The sequence below is a fragment of the Diospyros lotus genome, chromosome 4, assembly GCF_014633365.1.
Source record: "Diospyros lotus cultivar Yz01 chromosome 4, ASM1463336v1, whole genome shotgun sequence".
Lineage (NCBI taxonomy): Eukaryota > Viridiplantae > Streptophyta > Magnoliopsida > Ericales > Ebenaceae > Diospyros > Diospyros lotus.
The window spans coordinates 3,231,758-3,254,120 of record NC_068341.1 but is presented as its reverse complement, the minus strand read 5'-3'; the positions used below and the strand labels follow the sequence as shown (position 1 = coordinate 3,254,120).

The following is a 22,363-nucleotide window of genomic DNA, read 5'->3' as shown; positions in this document are numbered from 1 at the left end:
ATTAAATGGAATGGGCTTGAGAAGCCCAACCCATTTAATGAAGAATAGTTTTTAATTGGAACTATAAATAGCTCCAAACTCTTATTTTCTCTCATAAGTGTCTTCTTGATTCACTTGAATGTAGAGAGAATTTTGGAGAAGTGTTCTTGAATCCAAGAGGTAAGTTAGAAATTTTTGTGAAAAATTTCTTCTACTTATCTTCTCTCTTTGATATTCTTGAATAGAAGTGATTTCGGGTGGACCGACTCGGCATCCTACACTTGGAGGATTATACGGCGGGAAATCTAACGGTGAAATAAGATTTCATCAAAGAGGTATTTTTCGTTTATGCCTTCGTTTTATTAAACCATAATTTCTGAAAAACGGGATACCTCCAAATTAAATTTTAATTTCCGCTGCGCATATGATAAGATCTATGTAACTCAACATTGAGTACTAAACTTGAACACAATTCCTACTCAAAAACTTTGTTTACTCTGAATCTCCATGAGTCCATCATTCTTAGTCGCTACTATATTATTCGCCAACTAAGAGGAACATCAAAGAAATGATACCTTGGTGTCTGCAGTATGGAGAAAATCTCAAGGCCTCTATCTGAGGCATCGAAGAATGCTTCTGAGTTCTGTCATATGTAGCCATCTGCAGAAGCACATAACAATCAAATTACTAACAATTTGGATCTTAGTTGTAAATTGGACAAGTGATGTTATACCTTGAAAGGCAAGATGTTTCTTCTACCTTGTAAATTGGATGGTGTAAGAGCAAGTTAGAGTGTTTCTTTTATCTTGAAAGTCAAGATGTTTAGGTTGTGCTCTCTTTGTATTTTTAATTTTTAGTTTTAAGTTTTAAATTAATTTTTAGTTTTTTATTTTGATAGTCTATTTTCATAAAATTGAAAACGTATTTTTTTTGTCATTTTAAAAAACTGTTTTTTAAAACAAAAAATTAGAAAATGTGTTTATTTTAGAATTTTGAGAAAAATTATTTTATGATATTTTATTCAATGAATTTAAAAAATTATTTTATGATATTTTATTAAATGCTAAAATTAACTCTTTTTAATAAAATTTTACTATTAAAATAAAATAATAAATTTGATTAATAAATCATTGACATTTGAGTGATAATTTATATTAAATATTATTATACATAATATATATAATATACTTAATAATATACTATATGTTATCTAATATTTTTAAATTATAATATAGATATACTATGTTTTTAAAATTTAAGAATTTTTTTTTCTTCCCCCCCCCCCCCCAACTTTTTTTAGATTCAAAACATGAAAAATGGATTGTGTTTTCTATATTTTAGATTTAGAGATTGTTTTGGTTGAAAATAACCAAAATAACATTTTGTTGTTTTGAGTTTTCTTTACAAATTTGTTTTCTTATCTTCGAAAATGTATTTTTAAAAATGACAAATTAAACGCAATTTTATTGTTTTACAAAACTGAAAACTAAAAATGACTTAAAAATAATAAAGAGAACACAATCTTAATCTTTTCAAATCAGGAACAATGCTGATAATAGATGCAAGCAAGCAACAAGATGAGTGATAGTTGGTAGAATTCAAAAGGAACTAACCGAGCTAAAAGAAAGAATGTAGCTTTTATCCCAAAAAGAATAACCTTTTCATAAATAGGATAAGGAGACAACAAATCATTGGTTTGGAATAAATATTTTTTTTTTTCCAGATGTCATGCCTCAAGCCACAACATAATTTTGCTAAATTTGCCAAGAACAAATATTTTTGTTTTAATTTATTGCAATGCTTCTACATATAAAGGAGTTGAATGAAACTATAATAAAACCAGCTTTACACGTACGGGAAAATATTGATATTCTACCTATGCGGTCGTATCTGCATGTTTTTTACATTCTGCCATTTGAGGTAACTGAAAAATGGTCTATCCGGAACAGGTATGCACTTGACGAGAAACCCAATTGGCCAAGACATGGCTGCAAATCCAATACAGACCCCCCATTGCCACCAATTGAGCCTCTCTGTGCTTGCAAACTTCTTCAGGAACTCCACCATTAGCACTTGAAGAACAATTGTTATCCCAATGATCCCCATAAACAACTTGTTTCGGTGTATGCCCTCGAATACATTCTTCTTCTCCAGCTTCCGGGCATTGAATTCATTGAAAATTTGGCATAGCACAAAAGTATTGAAGATCAACGTGTCATTGACATTCTTGCTCAGCCCGAAGATCGATTCTCCCCAGAACTGCAGAGTCAGCAGAACAGCTATCTGGTAGAATGCTTGAGCAAGCAGGTTTCTCCACATGATGTTGGTGATGAGTGGGGAAGTACGACCCACGGGCGGCTTCTCCATGAGCTCTCGGGTGGGCTTCTCAGTGGCAAGAGCAAGAGCTCCCAAGGTGTCCATGATCAGGTTCACCCACAACAGCTGGACAGCTGTTAGAGGGACTTCACCGGCTGAAACTGCAGCCACAAAATTGATGACAAGTGCGGCCACATTCACCGTGAGCTGGAACTGAATGAATTTCTGGATGTTGTTGTAAACACATCTGCCCCATTTCAACACTGTGGCAACGGAACCAAAATTATCATCCAAAATCACAATGTCTGAGCTTTCTTTGGCCACTTCAGTTCCCTGGATCCCCATAGAAAGGCCTATATCGGCCTCTTTTAAAGCCGGTGCATCATTTGTGCCATCACCAGTCACTGCCACAACATGGCCTTTCTGTTTCAAGCATTGCACCATTAGAAGTTTATCAAAGGGAGAGGATCTTGCCATGACACAGATTCGGTCAATTTTCTCCATTCGCTCCTCTGGCGTGTAATTGCGGAATTCTTCTCCTTCAACCACAGCACCACTCTCCATTCCGTGGTCAGGCCTAAGTATCCCACACTCTGTAGCAATGGCTCTAGCCGTGAAAACATTGTCACCGGTAATCATTTTCACGTTCACTCCAGCATATTGGCAATCCTCCACTGCTTTCTTCACACCAGGTCGGCAGGGGTCCTTTAGACCTACTATCCCCAAAAGGGTTAAACAGTTGTCTTCCATCTTTTGCTGCGATTTTTCATGTTCGTTCCTTTCCCCTGAAATTTTCTTTTGTGCAAAAGCAATGCATCGCAGGCTACTAGCAGCCATACCTTGGATGATTTGATCAAACTTCTTCCTCTCTACATCATCAAGGGACTTGACATTTCCACTGGCATCATAGTAATGCGAACACATGGCGAGTATCATCTCTGCAGCGCCCTTCCAGTGCACACTAACCCTATTATCAGATTTCCTTCGCATTAGAACCCCACTTCTTTTCTTCGTTGAATTGAAGGCTTCAACATGTAGAACCACAAATGTTTGCCTCAGCTCCACCACGTCCATGTGTAACTCCAAAACTGCCCAAGAAAGTATTGCCTTTTCGGTTGGGCTGCCAGAGAACTCGAGTTCAGATCCCGAAGGGGATTTATAAACACTACCCGTCGTGTTCAGTCCGACCCCTTGGTGGAGCAATTCAAGAATGTTGGTTGCAATTGAAGTGGCCACTTTTTCATCCACACACTCTTGACCAAGCCAAAACCTTGTCACCTTCATCTGGTTGAGTGTAAGTGTGCCGGTTTTATCTGTACATATGGTTGTGGCAGAGCCCATCGTCTCACATGCAGAGAGCTTCCGAACCATAGCCTGATCAACCATCATCCTCTTCATGGAATAAGCCAGAGTAAGCGTCACAGCTAATGGTAAGCCCTCAGGAATTGCGACGACCACAATGGTCACTGCATCAGCAATGACTCCCAGCACAGAATTTATCACATCATCAGCTTTTGTCTTGCTGCCGTTGAATTCCTTGTTTCCATACTCATCTTCTGTATTTCCTGTGAAGTAGCGCACCAACAACACAACAAGAACAAGGGAAGCAACAGCCAAACCAACCTTACCTATGGCAGAAGCAAGCTTATTCAGCCGTGCCTGTAGCGGCGTCTCGTCATGCGAATCGCTGTTGACCGTGCTCATCATCTCTCCCCAAGTCGTATTCATCCCCACAGAGGTCACTAGCATTCGGCCAAATCCATCAGCCACCTTGGTGCCGGAGATCAAGAAGGGATTTTGGGCTAAATTAACTTCAACGTAATCACTTTCGCCTGTCATACTGGATTCATCCAGTTGCAGTGAGTGGCCATCTATGAACAACCCATCAGCGGGAACTTGGTCGCCAATCTTCAAGCAGACTACGTCTCCCACAGCAATCTCGAAAATCGAAACCTGTTGTCGCCTGCCATTTCTCACGACCTCCACTGGGATGTTGCTGCTGACTTTGGATAACTTGACAAACTGCCTGCTCTGCCTAAAGTCACTTGTTGCCGACACTGCAACGACAAGAAACACGGCCACGAATATGCTTCCGCCGTCATACCATCCTTCTTTCAAGCCATCTTCCTTCATGCCAAATCCAAGGGAAAGAGCCGCACAGACCAACAAAATTACGATAGTGAAGTCCGTCAGAGCCTCCCAAACAAATCGGAAGAAGCTCTTTGCCGGTGGCCTGGAATACGTGTTCGTGCCAAAGGCCTCGTGTCGATATGAAAGATCTACGTGATCACCACGAATTCCATGCTCAAGGTTGGTGTTGAGAGAGGAGGCTATGCCCTCAACGCCGCCAACTTCTGCAAGAGCGTTTATGTATTTTTGCTTCACGAGACCGGAGAGGGTTAACTGGTTAATGTTTGAAAAGCAGGGGGGTGGTTCTTCAGCAACATTGATAAGTACGCTATGTGGTGATGTAATAGAGGAAGCCGTACACTTATTCGTGGCCACCACGTGTTTGATGAAATGAGAGAAGGCCCTCGAACAATAGATTGTGGTAAACGCCAAATGCCATCTCTTGAGATTTCTTCCGCTACTACTGGTGGGAAAATCAAGTATGAACTCGATCTGGTTCATGCTTTCTGGAGAAAAAAGGAACATCTTTCTTTCTAAGAACGCCAAGTGAAAGATGAACAGGTGTTACAGAACACGTACGTATTAGATGTTAGAGAACTCGCTGAGTGGGATTGTGGTTTCTGCAATGGTTCATTTATAACCATCCTTTGGCCGCAACTTTGCTTGTGAATTCTGATTTTGTGTTGAAATTTGCTTGTGAATTCATTTATAACCATTCTTTGCGTGTTTTCTGGAACCAGAAAACACGCAAGCATTAAATTGTAGAGTGATTTCACATGAAATTTTCATGACTCCCCACAATGGGATATTTGACTCTTTGCTTTGATAAATGAATATGGGGAAAATTTTTGAGACTAGGTTAATTGAGAAGCTTACAGAATAAAAATTAAAAGATCAAAATATCTTCACTCATATTATATTATATTTTTTTTAACATAATGTGGGTAAATACATTTTAATCTTTTACCTTTCATTCTGTAAACTTATCTGTCAATTTATCTAATTCTATACAAAAACTCAAAAATAAAGAATCGAAACGTGAGAAATTAAATGAGCAATACTATGTTGGTCATCGGGGACCCTCCCCCCTTCTTGGGCCGAGACAAGTAACAGATCATTATTCTAAAACTCAGTTTGTGGTCATTATTATTATATAAGAATCTGTCAACTTTTTTATTTAAAAATAAGGAAATCTAATGTTCTAATAATAACTTATAATACAAAAAACTCACATAATATGATTGTTTTTGTAAATAATGTATAGGAAAAAAGTATATTGTTTATATACCTTGAGAACTTCAAGGTGAGATCCGTACAACAATGAGATTCTAGATATTTTAAAATAGTAAGTCTTCAATGCTTACAGATATAATTATTATAAAAAAATATCTATTTATAACTAATTGGTGATATAGATAATTAAACTATTTTTTTTTAAATAAATGAGTAGACAAATCTTAATATAATGAAATAAATCACATCTATAAATTCTATCTCTGATAAGATGAGATCATTTGCATTTGTCGATTATCTTAAATAAAAAATAATTAATTGGCTTATCTATTATATATTTATCTTATATAAATACAAGATAATTATTACAAATAAATAATTTAGTCCACATGAACCCAATTATATTTCTAACCATTATTTTTCAAATCTACTTATTAAAATATTCATGCCTATTCTATCTTAAATATATACCTAGATATTTGCAAAGGGATTGAACCATCCGTTGGAATTTAAATGCACACAAGTACCATGCATATTGAACATAACACAAAACGAAAATACCTTATTACTTGTAAAATTTGAATCTTATGCTTAATTTGTAGTGTCACGAGTAGTCTTCAATGCATCATAAGAGATGAAGACCCATTAAAATTCTAATCTCAATTCTCACTAATTCTCTCATTAATTCAATTTAGACTAAATTGACTAATTATAATGGCTTAAAATTAAATTAATTTTATCTTAATTAAATTTTATCTATAATTGTAGCTAAGTGAGATGCTGAAGTCAAAAAAGCGCAAGCACATTTTTTTGTTCACCCTCTTTAACGACTAAAAATAACTCCCAATACTTTGAAGATTAAAAGTAATAGAGAGAGAGCCAAACAACAAATTAAAGTATTACTTCTCTATTATTTTGAATCCTAAAATACTGGGGGTTATCTTCACCCTAAAAGCGATCAACAAATATGACACCAAGAACATTTTACCAGTTGTGAGATTGCTTAAAAACACTCAAATTATTACAATCAACCTCAAATATGAGTGTCATGGAACAAGTGATTATTTTCTTACAAATAGCAGGACAAAATGATAGGTTTAATTTACTAGTAAAAAGTTTTATAGATTAATTGAAACTTTATACCACTACTTTAGAATTATGTTATGTATAATTTTAAAATTATATAAATATGTAAAGACTTTGAAAGCTCTCCTAAAATAAGCAATTATATTATATATTTAGTTTATCAATTTAATTAATAAAAGAAAAAAGTTTTTATTAATTTTTTTTTAATTAAGATTGTGTTAGAACAGTTGATGGACCTCATGTTTAAGTAAATGTACCTTTTGAATTTGAAGGAAAATTTCGTGGTTGAAAAGATAGGACCACACCAAAAGTGTTGGTAGCCATATCTTCTTTTTTTTTTTTTTTTTTTTAATTTACCTATGTTTTACCTAATCCAAATAGCATTCGGTAAGCATCTTGACTAGATAAAAATATACGAATCATGTTATAGGTTCATCTTTATGTACATTTTAGACTATATAATACATTACAAATGATAAAAATATTCACCACGTCTCTTTGCCTCACTTCACTACGCCTCATCGTTTTAAGTGAGATATTTTAGTTATTCGTCTCATCGCCTCACTTCACTATCTTGTGTGTGGGACATTTTAGACATTTTAGTATCATTGTGTAGCTCAAAGTGTATACAATGATATACCAATAATTTTTTTCAAAATATATATGGTTTTATTATAAGGATACTATAATTATTATCTTAATGATAATGATTAAGTAGTCAAAATACACTTAATTTTTAAATAAAGTGTATTTATTGTCTCTTATTCTTAATATGTTAATAATTTTATCAGTTGATTAAATGATACAAAATATCATATATTTATCATTAATTAATAAAATTATTTAGCTATTAAAAGAGAAGTTAAATTATAACAAAAATTAGATATGATTTTCGGCATATTTTCCAATTTGAACTGGTTCGATGGCTAATTTTCAACTAATTAATTGCATTTGCATGAAAGTTCAATTAAGTTTGTGAGCTGAATTTTCCCGAATCCCCAGTACGTAAGACAAGCTACGTAAGACTGCTTTGCGCATGCATGGAAAAGAAATTTCGTATTCCTAATTCCATGGGTTGGTCAATTGGGGTTACTTTCACTTAATTTAATTAATTTATTTATTTATTTATTTATCCCTCACAATTAATATGACAATATTGCGTTTACCTACGACCAACTTGGTCAGCGCGTACGTTGTATGATAAAAACAAGTGAAGGTCCAAACAATTAATTACTTTATGCTCAAATTAAGTTTCTAAACAATCTATGTTGTATCTATTTATAACTAATTAGTGATGTAGATAATTAAACTACTTTTTGTTCGAGATAAGTGAATAGATAAATCTTATTTTTAATATAATAAAATAAATCACATCAATAAATTCTATCATTGATAAGATGAGATAACTCGCATTTGTCAATTATCTTAAATAAAAAATAATTAATTTACTTATATATTTATCTATTTATCTTATACAAACCAAAATACCTTATTACTTGTAAAATTTGAATCTTCATGCTTTGTTGTGTCACCAGTCTTCTTAATCTTTCAAGTTAACAATGCATCTTATGCTTTTGAATCTTAAGATAAGGCTTCAGAGATGAAGACCCATTAAAATTCTAATCTCAATTCTCACTAATTCTCTCATTAATTCAATTTAGACAAAATTGACTTATTATAATCGCTTAAAAATAAATTATCTTTATCTTATTAAACTTTTTCTATAAATTATATCTTAGTCTGTTCTAAAAATAAATTATCTTGTGTTTTTTATTTTTAAAAAATCTACATTAAACGATGTGAAAAAGTTAAATCAACAACGTTATGAAGCGCGGAACACCAACAACCCACCCAATATTAATTAATTTTTTATTATAATTAAAGAAAACGATACTTTTTCATGTTGTCTAATTAATTCAACGTGTTGGTACAAAAGTAGCATTAGAATAATGTTCCTCCTTGATCAAATAGGGGAGGATCGGGCGGGGCGCGAGTTTCGACGACGGGTCTGTTTGGAGGGCGGTTGGCACTTGTAAGGACTTCGACGGTTGAGTGAGCAAGAGAGTAAGATAAGACAGTGTATCAGTAGGTCAGAGGCGAGAACATACCTTATTTCTGAAGATAGCTGATTAATATAGAAGAAGGAGATACTCTCTTGCATGCATGAGACGTGTGCTCTTGCAGGTGATGAGATTGGTTATCCGGCTCCGATGGGGGTTTCTAAGTGGTAGTAAGGTGGCAATGAAACCCTCATTAATGTGGATGAGATCCGTCATTAATGGGGATGGGATTTGAGACTACTGCCCCGATATCTAGTGGGTTTGCAATGATGCCGTGGCATGCTGACGCTGGGCCAAAGCTAGGTCTAAAAGGAAGATCAGATTGGGCCGAGGTTGGGCCTGAGAAGGGGCCGAGGTTGGGCCTGGGAGGAGGGGTCGAGATTGGGCCTGGGACGGCCCAAATAACACTTTGCTTATGTTGGGAGAAATCTTAATTAGTTTTGGAAAATTATTTTCTATTCCTAATATTGGTTTCTTGTTTAATGTGTCATCTTATTTATTAGTCAGTTGTTAATTGTTGTTGGGTAAGAAAACATTAGTATTGATGAATTAGGAAACTAGTTTATAAATAGAATGCTTGACTTGTTATTCAAAATGTGCAAATTACTTGTGAAAGACCAGTGAGAGATGGGAATTGAGTGTAATTGAGACTTGAATTTAGAGAAAAAATATTGAGATTTGTAACTATAAACTTTACTATATAGTAATATTTTTTCTCTGTTGTCCTGATGACCGTGATTTTTCTCTTTTAAAGTTTTTCACATAAAAATATCTTTTGTTTAAGTGTAATTGGATCTTTTGTTTTCTCATCTTATGTTTCAACAAGTGGTATCAGAGTTTTGGTTATCGGTCATCTAGTACACAAAAGATATATCAAGCATGTTGAAGTTTGATTGTGAAAAATTCGATGGGAAAATCAATTTTGGCTTGTGACAAATTCAAGTCAAGGATATCTTGATCCAATACGGGTTACACAAGGTGTTAAAGGGCAAACCAACTCCTAAAGTCTCTAAAAAATCTGGTAAAGTGATTTGTTGGAAGTGCAAACAATCTGGTCATGTGAAAAGGGGATTGTTTAACTAATAGAGCAAGTCTGGCAAAGAGCGCCAAAGATTGTGACGCTGAAAGTTCGTCTCTCAATATTTTGGGAGATGAAGATGTCCTCTAAAAAGATGGATACATCCTCATGGCATATCACCAAACCAATAAAGTTTCCATGAAAGATGATATGATACTTCTAGCAGATGCACAAGTTTGCACACGGGTATTGGCTTGGTAGTGATGCAAGGTGTGTGGGGGAAAAGATGTCGATGGCTGAAGAGCTCCCAAGGAAGCCAAGCATAGGGGTTGCACCATAGTTTTCCGGCAAGGTATTTTTTGAAATTGTGCTGTGAAAATCTTAGAGCAATATGTGCCTAAGTGGTTGTATCTTTTATGGTAGGGTGCGGTGATCTTGATGATTGAGATCACGATGATTATCGATAATAGATAGTCATGGTTGTCGTTGGAGAATAGACGAATGTTTTTAAGGAATTCTCGCTAAGGTAGTGGTTTGTTGGGACTTTCAGCGAGAAATCCTAATTAGTTTTGAAGATTATTTCTTATTCCTAATATTAGTTTCTTATTTAGTGTGTAATCCTATTTACTAGTCAATTGTTAATTGTTATTCGGTAAGAAAATATTAACCTTGATGAACAAGAAAACTAGTCCATAAATAGAATGCATAACTTGCTATTCAAGGTATGCAAATCACTTATGAGAGACTAATAAGAGTTAGAAATTGAGTGTAATTAGAACTTGGGTTTAAAAAAAAATATTAAGCTTTATAATTATAAACTTTATTGCATAGTAATATTTTTTTCTTCGTCATCCTAGCAATCATAATTTTTTTTAAAAAAAAATTATATAAAAATTTCTTGTATTTGTATTTAAGTGTGATTGGATCTCTCATTCTCAACAGCTTCATTTGAGGGTTGGTATGGAAGTGACCAGCCCGCCAACCAGAGGAATTTCTCAGCAAATTCTATGGGTTAAAAGCAATATATATCCAGAAAAGATTTCAAAAACTTGGGGCAGAGAATCTTACTCGGAATAGTAATAAGAAAAAGTTCTTATTAAATATTTTTTTTAATTAAAATTGTGTTGGAGCATTTGATGGACCCGTGTTTAAGTAAATCTACCTTCTGAATTTTAAAGAAAATTTCATCTTGAAAAGATAGGACCACACAAAAAGTGTTGGGAGTCATATCTTCTTCTTTTTTTTTTTTTAATTTAACTAGGTGTTTAGCTAGTCAGAAAGAAAGTGCACATGATTCACATGTACTAAATGATGCATTAAGAGTTGGGGTCTTAAAATTCTTGAATGTATCCATAAAATTAAAATTATATCTATACATATAATTATATAAATATAAATATATTTTAGTTGTAAAGTGTCAATAAAAGTCAAAAAATGGTAATTATAATGATAAAAATTAAAATACAATAAATAATTATTATTTCATAAAATACACAATGTTCACAAATTTGATATGATTTTTGGCATATTTTCCAAGTTGAGCTGGATCGATGGTTAATTTTCAGCTAATTAATTCCATTTGCATGAAAAATAAAGAAATCAAGTTGGTGACATGAATTTTCCCGAATCCCCAGTACGTAAGACAAGCTACGTCAGAGTGCTTTGCTCATTCATGGAAAATAAATTCATATTCCTAATTGCATGGGTTGGTCAATTGGGGTTACCTTTCACTTAATTTAATTAATTAATTTATTCCTCACAGCTAATATTACAATATTGCGTTTACTTACGACCAACTTGGTCAGTACGTTGTATTATAAAAACAAGTGAAGGTCCCAACAACAATTAATTACTTAACTTAAAGTAGCAAGTTTGAGCATTTAATTAATTAAGTTTCTAAACAATCTATGTTCTTTTCTTCACTTCAGGGCAACATATATATATATATATATAATATGGTATAATTACTTTCTTGTCTTCATCACTGATGATCTCCATATCTACAGACCTTCTACTTGGTCAAAGTTTCTCGAGTTGAGTTTTGATTCAAATGAAAGGCTAGAGACTAATGAGAACTATATTTAATTAAGACCGAGTTTTAATATATTTATCTAAGTCTAATGACTCGAAAAATGAAGCCTTTTTTCAATCTTATCATAACGGGGACTTCTTATTTTTAATGTAGAATAGAGGCCATTTCACTACTACAACAACCCTAAACTCCACGAAATTTTTTCTTGTAAAAATATGATAAGGGTAGACAATAAAAGTACGTAGCATAATAGTAAATGTCATCAACTGTAAGGATAATTTTCACCTCTTAATAAATGGTGCAAAAGCTTAGGTAGTTATCCTCTAAAATATAATAATCTCTTCAAAACTTGTATGCACTCACAAGTTTTGGGAACAAAAGGAGTAGCAAGAAACCAGAGATAAACCCAACAAAGTAACGACAGAAGGAATAGGAGGAATTAATGCTTGAAATGGTTGATGATTTTCAGTGTATCAAAAGTGCAACAAGAATTTGTTTTTATAGAAGAAAAATGTGAAAGTTGAGAGGAAATCAACAGCTGAAAGATAGGTTCAAATGGATAAGAAGGTAAGGTAAAAGTGAAGAGAAAAGATAAAAAGTGAAGAACTGGTTAGCAAAGATCTATTCTTTTTCCATGGTTGAATACTGATTTTAAGCATTCTCTAGTAAGACTAGTTTAATATAAATTTTGTAAAGAAAAATAAGAATATAAATAAAAAGTTGCAAAGCGTGCACTAGCTCACTTGCAAGAAGGCAAATCCTCAATTTTGTCTTGAGTTTACTAATCTCATGCATGCATGCGACCCTCAACTCTTTCATAACTTTTATAAGTTCAAATAAACTCAATATATATAAAAAGAAGAAAAAATATTTCTATCCAATTAATGTAGGATAAAAGACACTATAAAACATTTGAAATACAACTTAATTTATAACACTTCTGCGACAAATGGAATCAATTGTCATTAGGGTCAATTAATAATTATTCGCAACATTGTTAAGATTTGGTAACAAAGAACTTTAAGTGTCATGCATGTGGTTTGTAGAAGTGTTTAAATTTTAATTCAAATTGAGAGCTTGTTTTAAATCTTCAGCTTATTTATCACTTCAATAATAAGTTTTAGATATAGTCCGATCTAAGATTATTTTAATATCCAAAATAAATTAAAAGTAATAAATGATTGTGATTTGAAATTTAAATTTAATTGAAATTAGAATATATCTATAATTAAAATTTTATTCTTTTTTACTTGTCTTTTAATCAGAATATAAATTTATATAAATCCTTCTTGTATATATTTATAGATGAGTGGTAGATCTCTAAATAGGTACCCAATATCCTAAGAATTATTATAGTAGTATTATTATAATGATATTTTATTCTTTCTTCTCGTAATTTTTCACTAAAAGAAATTCGGATTTTAGTGACTAATTTTTAGAGGCAAAAATTTTCGTCGCTATTTAGCGACGAAACAACGATGGAGGAAGGGAAAAAAATTTTGTAAAATTAGCGACGAAAAAAAATTCAATTGCTAAAGTGATAAAAAAATTAAAAACAATTTTTTTAAAAAAAATTAGTGACAGAAATTTCATTCCGTCATTGATTTAGCCAAGGAATATGAATTCTGTCGCTAATTTTAGCAATGGAAAATTGTCTATCGCTAAAAGTTTAAAAATTAAAAAAAAAATATTTTATGTATTTAGCGACAAAAAAATATTCTGTCACTAAAAATGTAACATCCCGTTCGAGCGATAGGAAGGACCGGAACAACTTATCCTGATGGGCCTACACGAACTTCCCAGGGGGGTCACCCATCCCTGGATTACCCCAGGTTAAGCACGCTTAACTTGGGAGTTCTTTGCCAACATTCAGCCCAAAAGGTATCCAGCTGGTGTTGTTTCCTTTCTTATACTATCCTCGATATATACTAACTTCTCTGGGCTCTCGGGGTATTACATTCTCCCCCCCTTAAGCACATGACGTCCCCGTCATGCGACCTTACAACCGGTCCCAGATCTCCCCCCTTGCATGGCTGATGTGGGATTTGCCTAAGGTGCCTACACGCACCCCCCATAGAGGCCTCACGCCCCCCTCGGTACTCAGCCTCCTCGCTGAGGTTTGCCCCACCACCGCGCTCAGAGGCTCGGGAGTCGGCTCTGATACCATTTGTAACATCCCGTTCGAGCGATAGGAAGGACCGGAACAACTTATCCTGATGGGCCTACACGAACTTCCCAGGGGGGTCACCCATCCCTGGATTACCCCAGGTTAAGCACGCTTAACTTGAGAGTTCTTTGCCAACATTCAGCCCAAAAGGTATCCAGCTGGTGTTGTTTCCTTTCTTACACTATCCTCGATATATACTAATTTTTTTGGGCTCTCGGGGTATTACAAAAAACATAATTAGCAACGGATAATTTTTATATCGCTAAAATTAGCGACGAAATACATATTCCGTTACTAAAATTAGCGACGGAATTAGCGACAGATTCTCCAAATCTACCGCTAAAATTAATTTTTTTTATTTTTTTGTTATTTAAATAAATATTAAAATTAATTAATTTATTTTAAATTTAGCCACGAATTATTATTTAGCGATGGAAATTTATTCCGTCACTATTTTTTAAAAAATTTAAAAAAAATAAAAAATTAAAAAATAAATTTTCTAATTAGCAACAAAAAAGTTAGTAAGTTATTAAATTGAAAAAATAAATAAATAATTTTAGCGATAGATTTGGAGAATTTGTAGCTAATGTAGCGACGAAATATTTAACCCATTGCTAATTTTAATTTTAAATTTATTTTTTAATTAATTAATTAATTTATAAATATTTAAATTTGAGATGAATATTTAAATATTTAAATTTTATAAAAAAATTAAATATATTAATGTATAAATATAAAGAAATTAAAATAAATTTAAAATTAAATATATATTTAAACGTGAGATGAATATAAACAAAATAATTGGTAAATTTAAAAATTTTAATTTAAATAAATATATTAAGTTAAAAAACTATAATATTGTTAAAATTTTTATTATTTTAAATTTTTAAAATCACAAAAATAAAACAATATCGAGGGATTATATTATATAGAAAGAAGTATAGAGGCTACCTTATCAGCCCCTTTTTTCTTTATAAATAAGAGAATTTTTTTCTAAACTAAGATATGTTCACAATTTTAGTGAAACTATAATTTCATTTCGAACACAAGATTAATTTATGCATCAAAAGGTTTACAGGTGATTTTATTCGTGCCGTAAACTTATTTTTCTTTTTACAAATCTCTTGAGGACTCCAAAAAACTCTCCTACATCTTGATTGAGACATTCTCTTACATAAAAAAAAAGTTATTATTATATCTTAACAATAATAATATAAATTCAATATATAATAATAGAACACACTAAATATAATTAGTTTAACTTAATCTCACTCAATTTGCATTCTTTTATAACAAACACCCCTCGCCTCTTCTAGTTCTCCTGATAAAACTATTCATTCAATAAATCGCACGTGGAAATTGCAAAAACTAATCATGTCTCAAACAAAAAAAATTGTTTTTATCCATTTTTCTGAAAAAAATCATTTTTACCCACTCAAACAAATTAATTGCACTCTATAGCCATTTTTATGTAAGATACCTAAAATACCTTTAATGAAATTTTAAAATAGAAAGCCCACATTGTCATTAGTCTCATTTACTAAAATACCCTTGTCTCTTTCATTGACATCTCCCCTCTCTCTCCTCTTCCAATATTCACGCTCTTACTTTCTTCTCTCCATTGCTGAAACCATCAAACTTAAACATTCTTCATACATTCAATATTTTGCTTGTTGGTCATTTAACTTTTTCATCAATCATCACAGCGACCTCATTGAAACCGCATTCACAAGAAGTTTCACTTTCCAACAAGTATTCAATGTATTGATTTTGATTTATATTTTTTTTTCAAAAGTATTTTTATGTTGACATTGCTTATTAAAGTTGTGTAGAATAGTTGTGGTTGTGAAGAAAATATTTTTGGTAGATATTCATTTCAGATTTGTGTGAAAAAAAATTCAGAAAAGGCACACTGTCATCGAAATTTTTGAAAGTGGCACAGCGTCATCGGGCTTTGTTGGGAAGCCTATCGGGCTTTGTTTCCCACCAAAGCCCGATAGGCAATTTCTTGCCAATTTTTCAATTTTATATATATATATATTTTTTGTAATGGGGTTTTTTCTTAATTTTTCAATAGTTTGAAAAAATTAAATCACTAATTTGGAATTACATTTTAAATTTAATTTTATAAATTTGAAAAACCAGGCTTTGTTGCAAAGCTTTTAAGGGACATGTATCTCTTTTGAAATTATTAGGTTTTTTCATTTAATTTTTAATTTCAAAGATAATAATAATAATAATAATAATAATAATAATAATAATAATAATAATAATAATAATAATAATGTCAAAGATTTCTAAAATAATTACAATATAGTCAAATTCCCTTGTTTAGGGTAATCGGTCAATTCAAATCACTCTCTGGTGTCTCACTAGAAATATTTTCAGGAGATGTGTTATCTTTATTTTTTAGCATATTTTATAAAATAAAATTTGGAAGTGTAATTCCGAATCAGTGATTTAATTTTTTTAAAATATTGAGAAATTAGGAAAAAAAAATATCATTATAAATAAAATAAAAAATTAGGAAGAAATTGTCTATCGGGCTTTATTGTGAAACAAAGCCTAATAGGCTTTGCAACGAAGCCCGATAGACTTTCTCCATGACCCGATAGGCTTTGTTGTGAAACAAAGCCTGATATGCTATCCCTATGACCCAATAAGCTATGCAACAAAACCTGATAGGCTATCTCTATGGCCTGATAGGCTTTAGGATATTTTTTTGCCAATTATTTGTTTTTCTTTAATTTTTTTGGGTTCAATTACAACTAATTTGATCTCTTTTACCTTCTTTTGGGTTAATTAAACAAAAAATGCATCTCAAACAACTCTATACATCACATTGAAATTAAGTGGAATCGATGGATGATTAAGTGTTCTTCTATCTATCAAGTGATTACAATTGAATTAAGTAGATGTTAGCATATTTTATAAAATAAAATTTGGAAGTGTAATTTCAAATCAGTGATTTAATTTTTTTAAACTATTGGGAAAATAGGAAAAAAACCCCATTATAAAAAAAATTTAAAAAATTAGCAAAAAATTGCCTATTGGGCTTTGTTGTGAAACAAAGCCCGATAAGCTTTGCAACGAAGCCCGATAGGCTTTCTCCATGGCTCGATAGGATTTGTTGTGAAACAAAGCTCGATATGCTATCTCCATGGCTCAATAGGTTTTAGGTTATTTCTTGTCAATTTTTATTTTTTTTTAATTTTTTGAGGGGTTCAATTACCACTAATTTAATCTCTTTTATGTTCTTTTGGATTAATTAAACAGAAAATACATCTCAAATAACTCTATACATCACATTGGAATTAAGTGGAATTGATGGATGATTAAGTGTTCATTCTATCTATCAAATGTTTAAAATTGAACCAAGTAGATGTTAGCATATTTTATAAAATACAATTTGGAAGTGTAATTCCAAATCAATGATATAATTTTTTCAAACTATTGGGAAAGTAGGAAAAAAATCTCATTATAAAAAAAATTAAAAAATTGGCAAAAAAATTACCTATCGGGCTTTGTTGTGACACAAAGCTCAGCAGGCTTTGCAACGAAGCCCGATAGGCTTTCTCCATGGCTCGATAGGCTTTGTTGTGAAACAAAGCCCGATAGGCTATCTCCATGGCCCGATAGGCTTTGGGATATTTCTTGTCAATTTTTTTTTATTTTTTAAAATTTTTTGGGTTTAATTACCACTAATTTGATCTCTTTTACATTCTTTTGGGTTAATTAAATAGAAAATGCATCTCAAACAACTCTATACATCACATTGGAATTAAGTGGAATTGATGGATGATTAAGTGTTCCTTCTATTTATCAAATGTTTATAATTGAACCAAGTATATGTTAGCATATTTTATAAAATAAAATTTGGAAGTGTAATTCCAAATCAGTGATTTAATTTTTTCAAACTATTGGGAAAGTAGGAAAAAAACCCCATTATAAAAAAAATTAAAAATTAAAAATTGGCAAGAAATTACCTATCGGGCTTTGTTGTGACACAAAGCTCGATAGGCTTTGCAATGGAGCCCGATAGGCTTTCTCCATGGCCCGATAGGCTTTATTGTGAAACAAAACTCGATATGCTATCTCTATGGCCCGATAGGCTATGCAACAAAACCCGATAAGCTATCTCCATGGCCCCATAGGCTTTGGTATATTTTTTGCCAATTTTTTATTTTTTTTATTTTTTTGTTCAATTACCACTAATTTGATCTTTTTTACATTCTTTTGGGTTAATTAAACAGAAAATGCATCTCAAACAACTCTATATTACACATTGAAATTAAGTGAAATGGATGGATGATTAAGTGTTCCTTCTATCTATCAAGTGTTTACAATTGAACCAAGTAGATGTTAGCATATTTTATAAAATAAAATTTGGAAGTGTAATTCCAAATGAGTGATTTAATTTTTTCAAACTATTGGGAAAGTAGGAAAAAAAACCACATTATAAAAAAAATTAAAAAATTTAAAAAATTAGCAAGAAATTACCTATCGGGCTTTGCAACGAAGCCTGATAGGCTTTCTCCATGGCCCGATATGCTATCTCTATGGCCCGATAGGTTATGCAACAAAGCCCGATAGGCTATTTCCCTGGCTCAATAGGCTTTGGGACATTTCTTGCCAATTTTTTAACTTTTTTATTTTTTTTGGTTTAATTACCCCTAATTTGATCTCTTTTACGTTCTTTTGGGTTAATTAAACAAAAAATGTATCTCAAACAACTCTATACATCACATTGGAATTAAATAAAATAGATGGATGATTAAGTGTTGCTTCTATCTATCAAGTGTTTACAAATCAATGATTTAATTTTTTCAAACTATTGGGAAAGTAGGAAAAAAACCCCATTATAAAAAAAATTAAAAAAATTAAAAAATTAGCAAGAAATTACCTATCGGGCTTTGTTGTGACACAAAGCCCTATAGGCTTTGCAATGAAGCTCAATAGGCTTTCTCCATGGCCCAATAGACTTTATTGTGAAACAAAGCTCGATATGCTGTGCAACAAAGCCCGATAAGCTATTTCCATGGTCCGGTAAGCTTTGGGATATTTCTTGCCAATTTTTTATTTTTTTATTTTTTTTGGTTCAATTACCACTAATTTGATCTCTTTTACGTTCTTTTTGGTTAATTAAACAGAAAATGCATCTTAAACAACTCTATACATCACATTAGAATTAAGTAGAATGGATGGATGATTAAGTGTTCTTTTTATCTATCAAGTGTTTACAATTGAACCAAATAGATGTTAGCATATTTTATAAAATAAAATTTGGAAGTGTAATCCCAAATGAGTGATTTAATTTTTTCAAACTATTGGGAAAGTAGGAAAAAAATCATATTATAAAAAAATAAAAAAAATAAAAAATTGGCAAGAAATTACCTATCGAGCTTTCTTGTGAAACAAATCCCGATAGGCTTTGCAACGAGGCTCGATAGGCTTTCTCCATGGCCCGAAAGGCTTTGTTGTGAAACAAAGCCTGGTATGCTATCTCCATGGCCCGATAGGCTATGCAACAAAGCCCGATATGCTATCTCCATGGCCCGATAGGCTTTAGGATATTTCTTGCCAATTTTTTATTTTTTTTTAATTTTCTTTTGGTTCAATTACCACTAATTTGATCTCTTTTATGTTCTTTTGGGTTAATTAAACAGAAAATGCATCTCAAACAACTCTATACATTACATTGGAATTAAGTAGATGTTAGTATATTTTATAAAATTAAATTTGAAAATGTAATTCCAAATCAGTGATTTAATTTTTTTTCAAATTGAAAAACCCCATTATAAAAAAAATTGTAAAATTAAAAATTTTGCAAGAAATTGCTATCGGGCTTTGGTGGGAAACAAAGCCTGATAGGCTTCGCAACAAAGTCCGATAGGCTTCCCAAAAAAGCCCGATAGGTTTGCAACAAAGCTCGATGGGCTTCCCAAAAAAGCCCAATAAGCTTCGCAAAAAAGTCAATAGGCTTCCCAAAAAAGCTCGATAGGCTTTCCAACAAAGCTCGATGACAATGTGCTACTTCCAAAAATTTCGATGATGATGTGCCTTTTTTGAAATTTTTTTTTCCATACAGATATGGAATGAATATCTACTAAAAATATTTTCTTCACAACCACAACCATTTTACACAACTTTAATAAGCAATGTCAATACAAAAATACTTTTGAAAAATAAAATAAATATAAATCAAAATCAATACATTAAATGCTTGTTGGAAAGAGAAACTTCTCGTGAATGTGACTTCTATGAGGTCGTTGCGATGATTGATGAAAAAGTTAAATGACCCAACAAGCAAAAGATTGAATGTATGAAGAATGTTTAAGTTTGATGGTTTCAGCAATAGAGAGAAGAAAGTAAGAGTGTGAATATTGGAAGAGAAGAGAGAGGGGAAATGTCAGTGAAAGAGACAAGGGTATTTTAGTAAATGAGGCTAATGGCAATGTGGGCTTTCTATTTTAAAATATCATTAAGGGTATTTTAGGTATCTTACATATAAGTGACTATAGAGTGTAATTAATTTGTTTGATTGTACAAAAATATTTTTTTTCAGTGAAGTGGCTAAAAACAAATCTGTTATATTCATTTAAGTTAATTATGAATTCGTCCCGCTATGTTTGATATATTCATTCAATAATTAGCTTATTCAGAATTTGAAAATTAAAATTGATGTTTTTTTTATATATTTTGAATCGATATTAAATACATATAAATTATTTTTCAATAAATATTTTTCATCCCTAATCTTATTTTTCTTATATTTTTATTTTTTATGCATTAAATTATTTTTGTGATATTTTTATTTAATATTTATTTAAATACCAAAAAATAAAAAAAGAAAAATTAATTTTAGATTTATAATATATCAAAATTATTTATTAGAATTATTAGATTTATAATATAATTATATTTTAAATAAATATTAATTTGATGCAATAATTTAAATTATTTTTATTACCATATTTTAGATTATTATTTTATCAGTTATCATAATCATAAATTATTTTATTTTTATTCATTAAATCATTAATAACATTATTTTTCATAATTTAAATTATTTTATCAGCTATCATAATTTTAAATTATATTATTTTTATCAATTAAATAATAATTATTATTATTTTAATAAATTATATTATTTTTATTTAATATTAAATATTAAAGAAATGAACTTTCTCTTCTCCCAGAAAACTCTTTTCCCTCCCTGCGTCTTTCTCTCTGGCTATGAAGCACGGAAATGGTCCGGAGATGCCGTTTTGGCATTTCCAAACCGTTTCCCATTTCGAAAACGCGAAAAATGGCCCGAAACGTTTTTCAAGCCGTTTATGTAATTTTCAAAGACTTGTGGGCCGTTTCAAAATTTTAATAATTTGGCTGAAAACGCGTTTCTAGCGCATGATTATAGTGCTGGAGCCTAAAAAATTGAATCTGTTTGCCGATCGAGCTTTCTACCATATATATGATGAATCAACCACTATCCTATTCCTATATATATATTATTATATTATGAGTGTCTCCTCATATATTAATTAAAAAAAATACTTCTTCTTCATATGTTTTATTGTTTATTCTTTTTATTTCTTCTCGAGAAAGGAATGTAAACCAGATCAAGATTCTATGAATCAAATCCTCATTAATTCTTAGTCCCAAATATCTAATATTATTTCTCCCATAGATTCCTCCAACCCATCATTCTTCACTCTTTCACTCATCATCATTTGTTTTATAATGAGAAGAAAAGACTTAACATATATAGAGCAACCATAAAAACAGTCGTAAGGTTAAATTTTATGAATTGATTATGAGATTTTAAATAGTAAGGATAAATTTTTATCTATAGAAATAGAAATTAAATTTTAAATATATAAATTAATATATTTCATGCGCATAAAATATAAGTCATGTAAGGATAATAGAACTTTTTAAATATTGTTGATAGTTGTTTGAATGCATTGTGCACTTTATGTTTATATTTGTTTGAATACATTATGAAACTTATGTTTATTATTTATATTTGAATATTTTTTTTATTTTTTTATATTAAAAATTATATTTACAAAAAAAATCCTATATTTTTTAAATTACAGTTTATCCCATGTTTCCGTTTCTTACCTTTTTAGAAAAATGTTGTTTCCGTGTTTCAATTTTCTATCGGAAACGTCTCCCGTTTCCGTGCAACATAGCTCTCTGGCTCTCTCGCCCTCTCCTCCCTTAATCTTTGCCTCTTTCTGATTCTTTTGCCCTCACCCTCACTCTCGCCCCTGCCTCGTTCTCACGGCTAGCCAGCTACCTCGTGTTCGCTCTTGCCTCTCGCGGCTCACCTTCACCCT

At 31.6% G+C, this 22,363-nt stretch overlaps 1 protein-coding gene across 1 annotated transcript; it reads right to left on the bottom strand.

The window, feature by feature from the left end:
• Positions 1-1,664: 1,664 nt before the first annotated feature.
• On the bottom strand, positions 1,665-5,048 carry LOC127799245 (putative calcium-transporting ATPase 13, plasma membrane-type). The gene has a single exon (XM_052333088.1). The coding sequence runs from the start codon at positions 4,948-4,950 to the stop codon at positions 1,852-1,854; it is 3,099 nt and encodes a 1,032-aa protein (XP_052189048.1). The 5' UTR covers positions 4,951-5,048; the 3' UTR covers positions 1,665-1,851.
• Between the last annotated feature and the right edge of the window lie 17,315 nt (positions 5,049-22,363).

Bases quoted from the DNA above. Each gene is read 5' to 3' on its own strand.
- LOC127799245 (XM_052333088.1), bottom strand. From the start codon at position 4,950: ATGTTCCTTTTTTCTCCAGAAAGCATGAACCAGATCGAGTTCATACTT.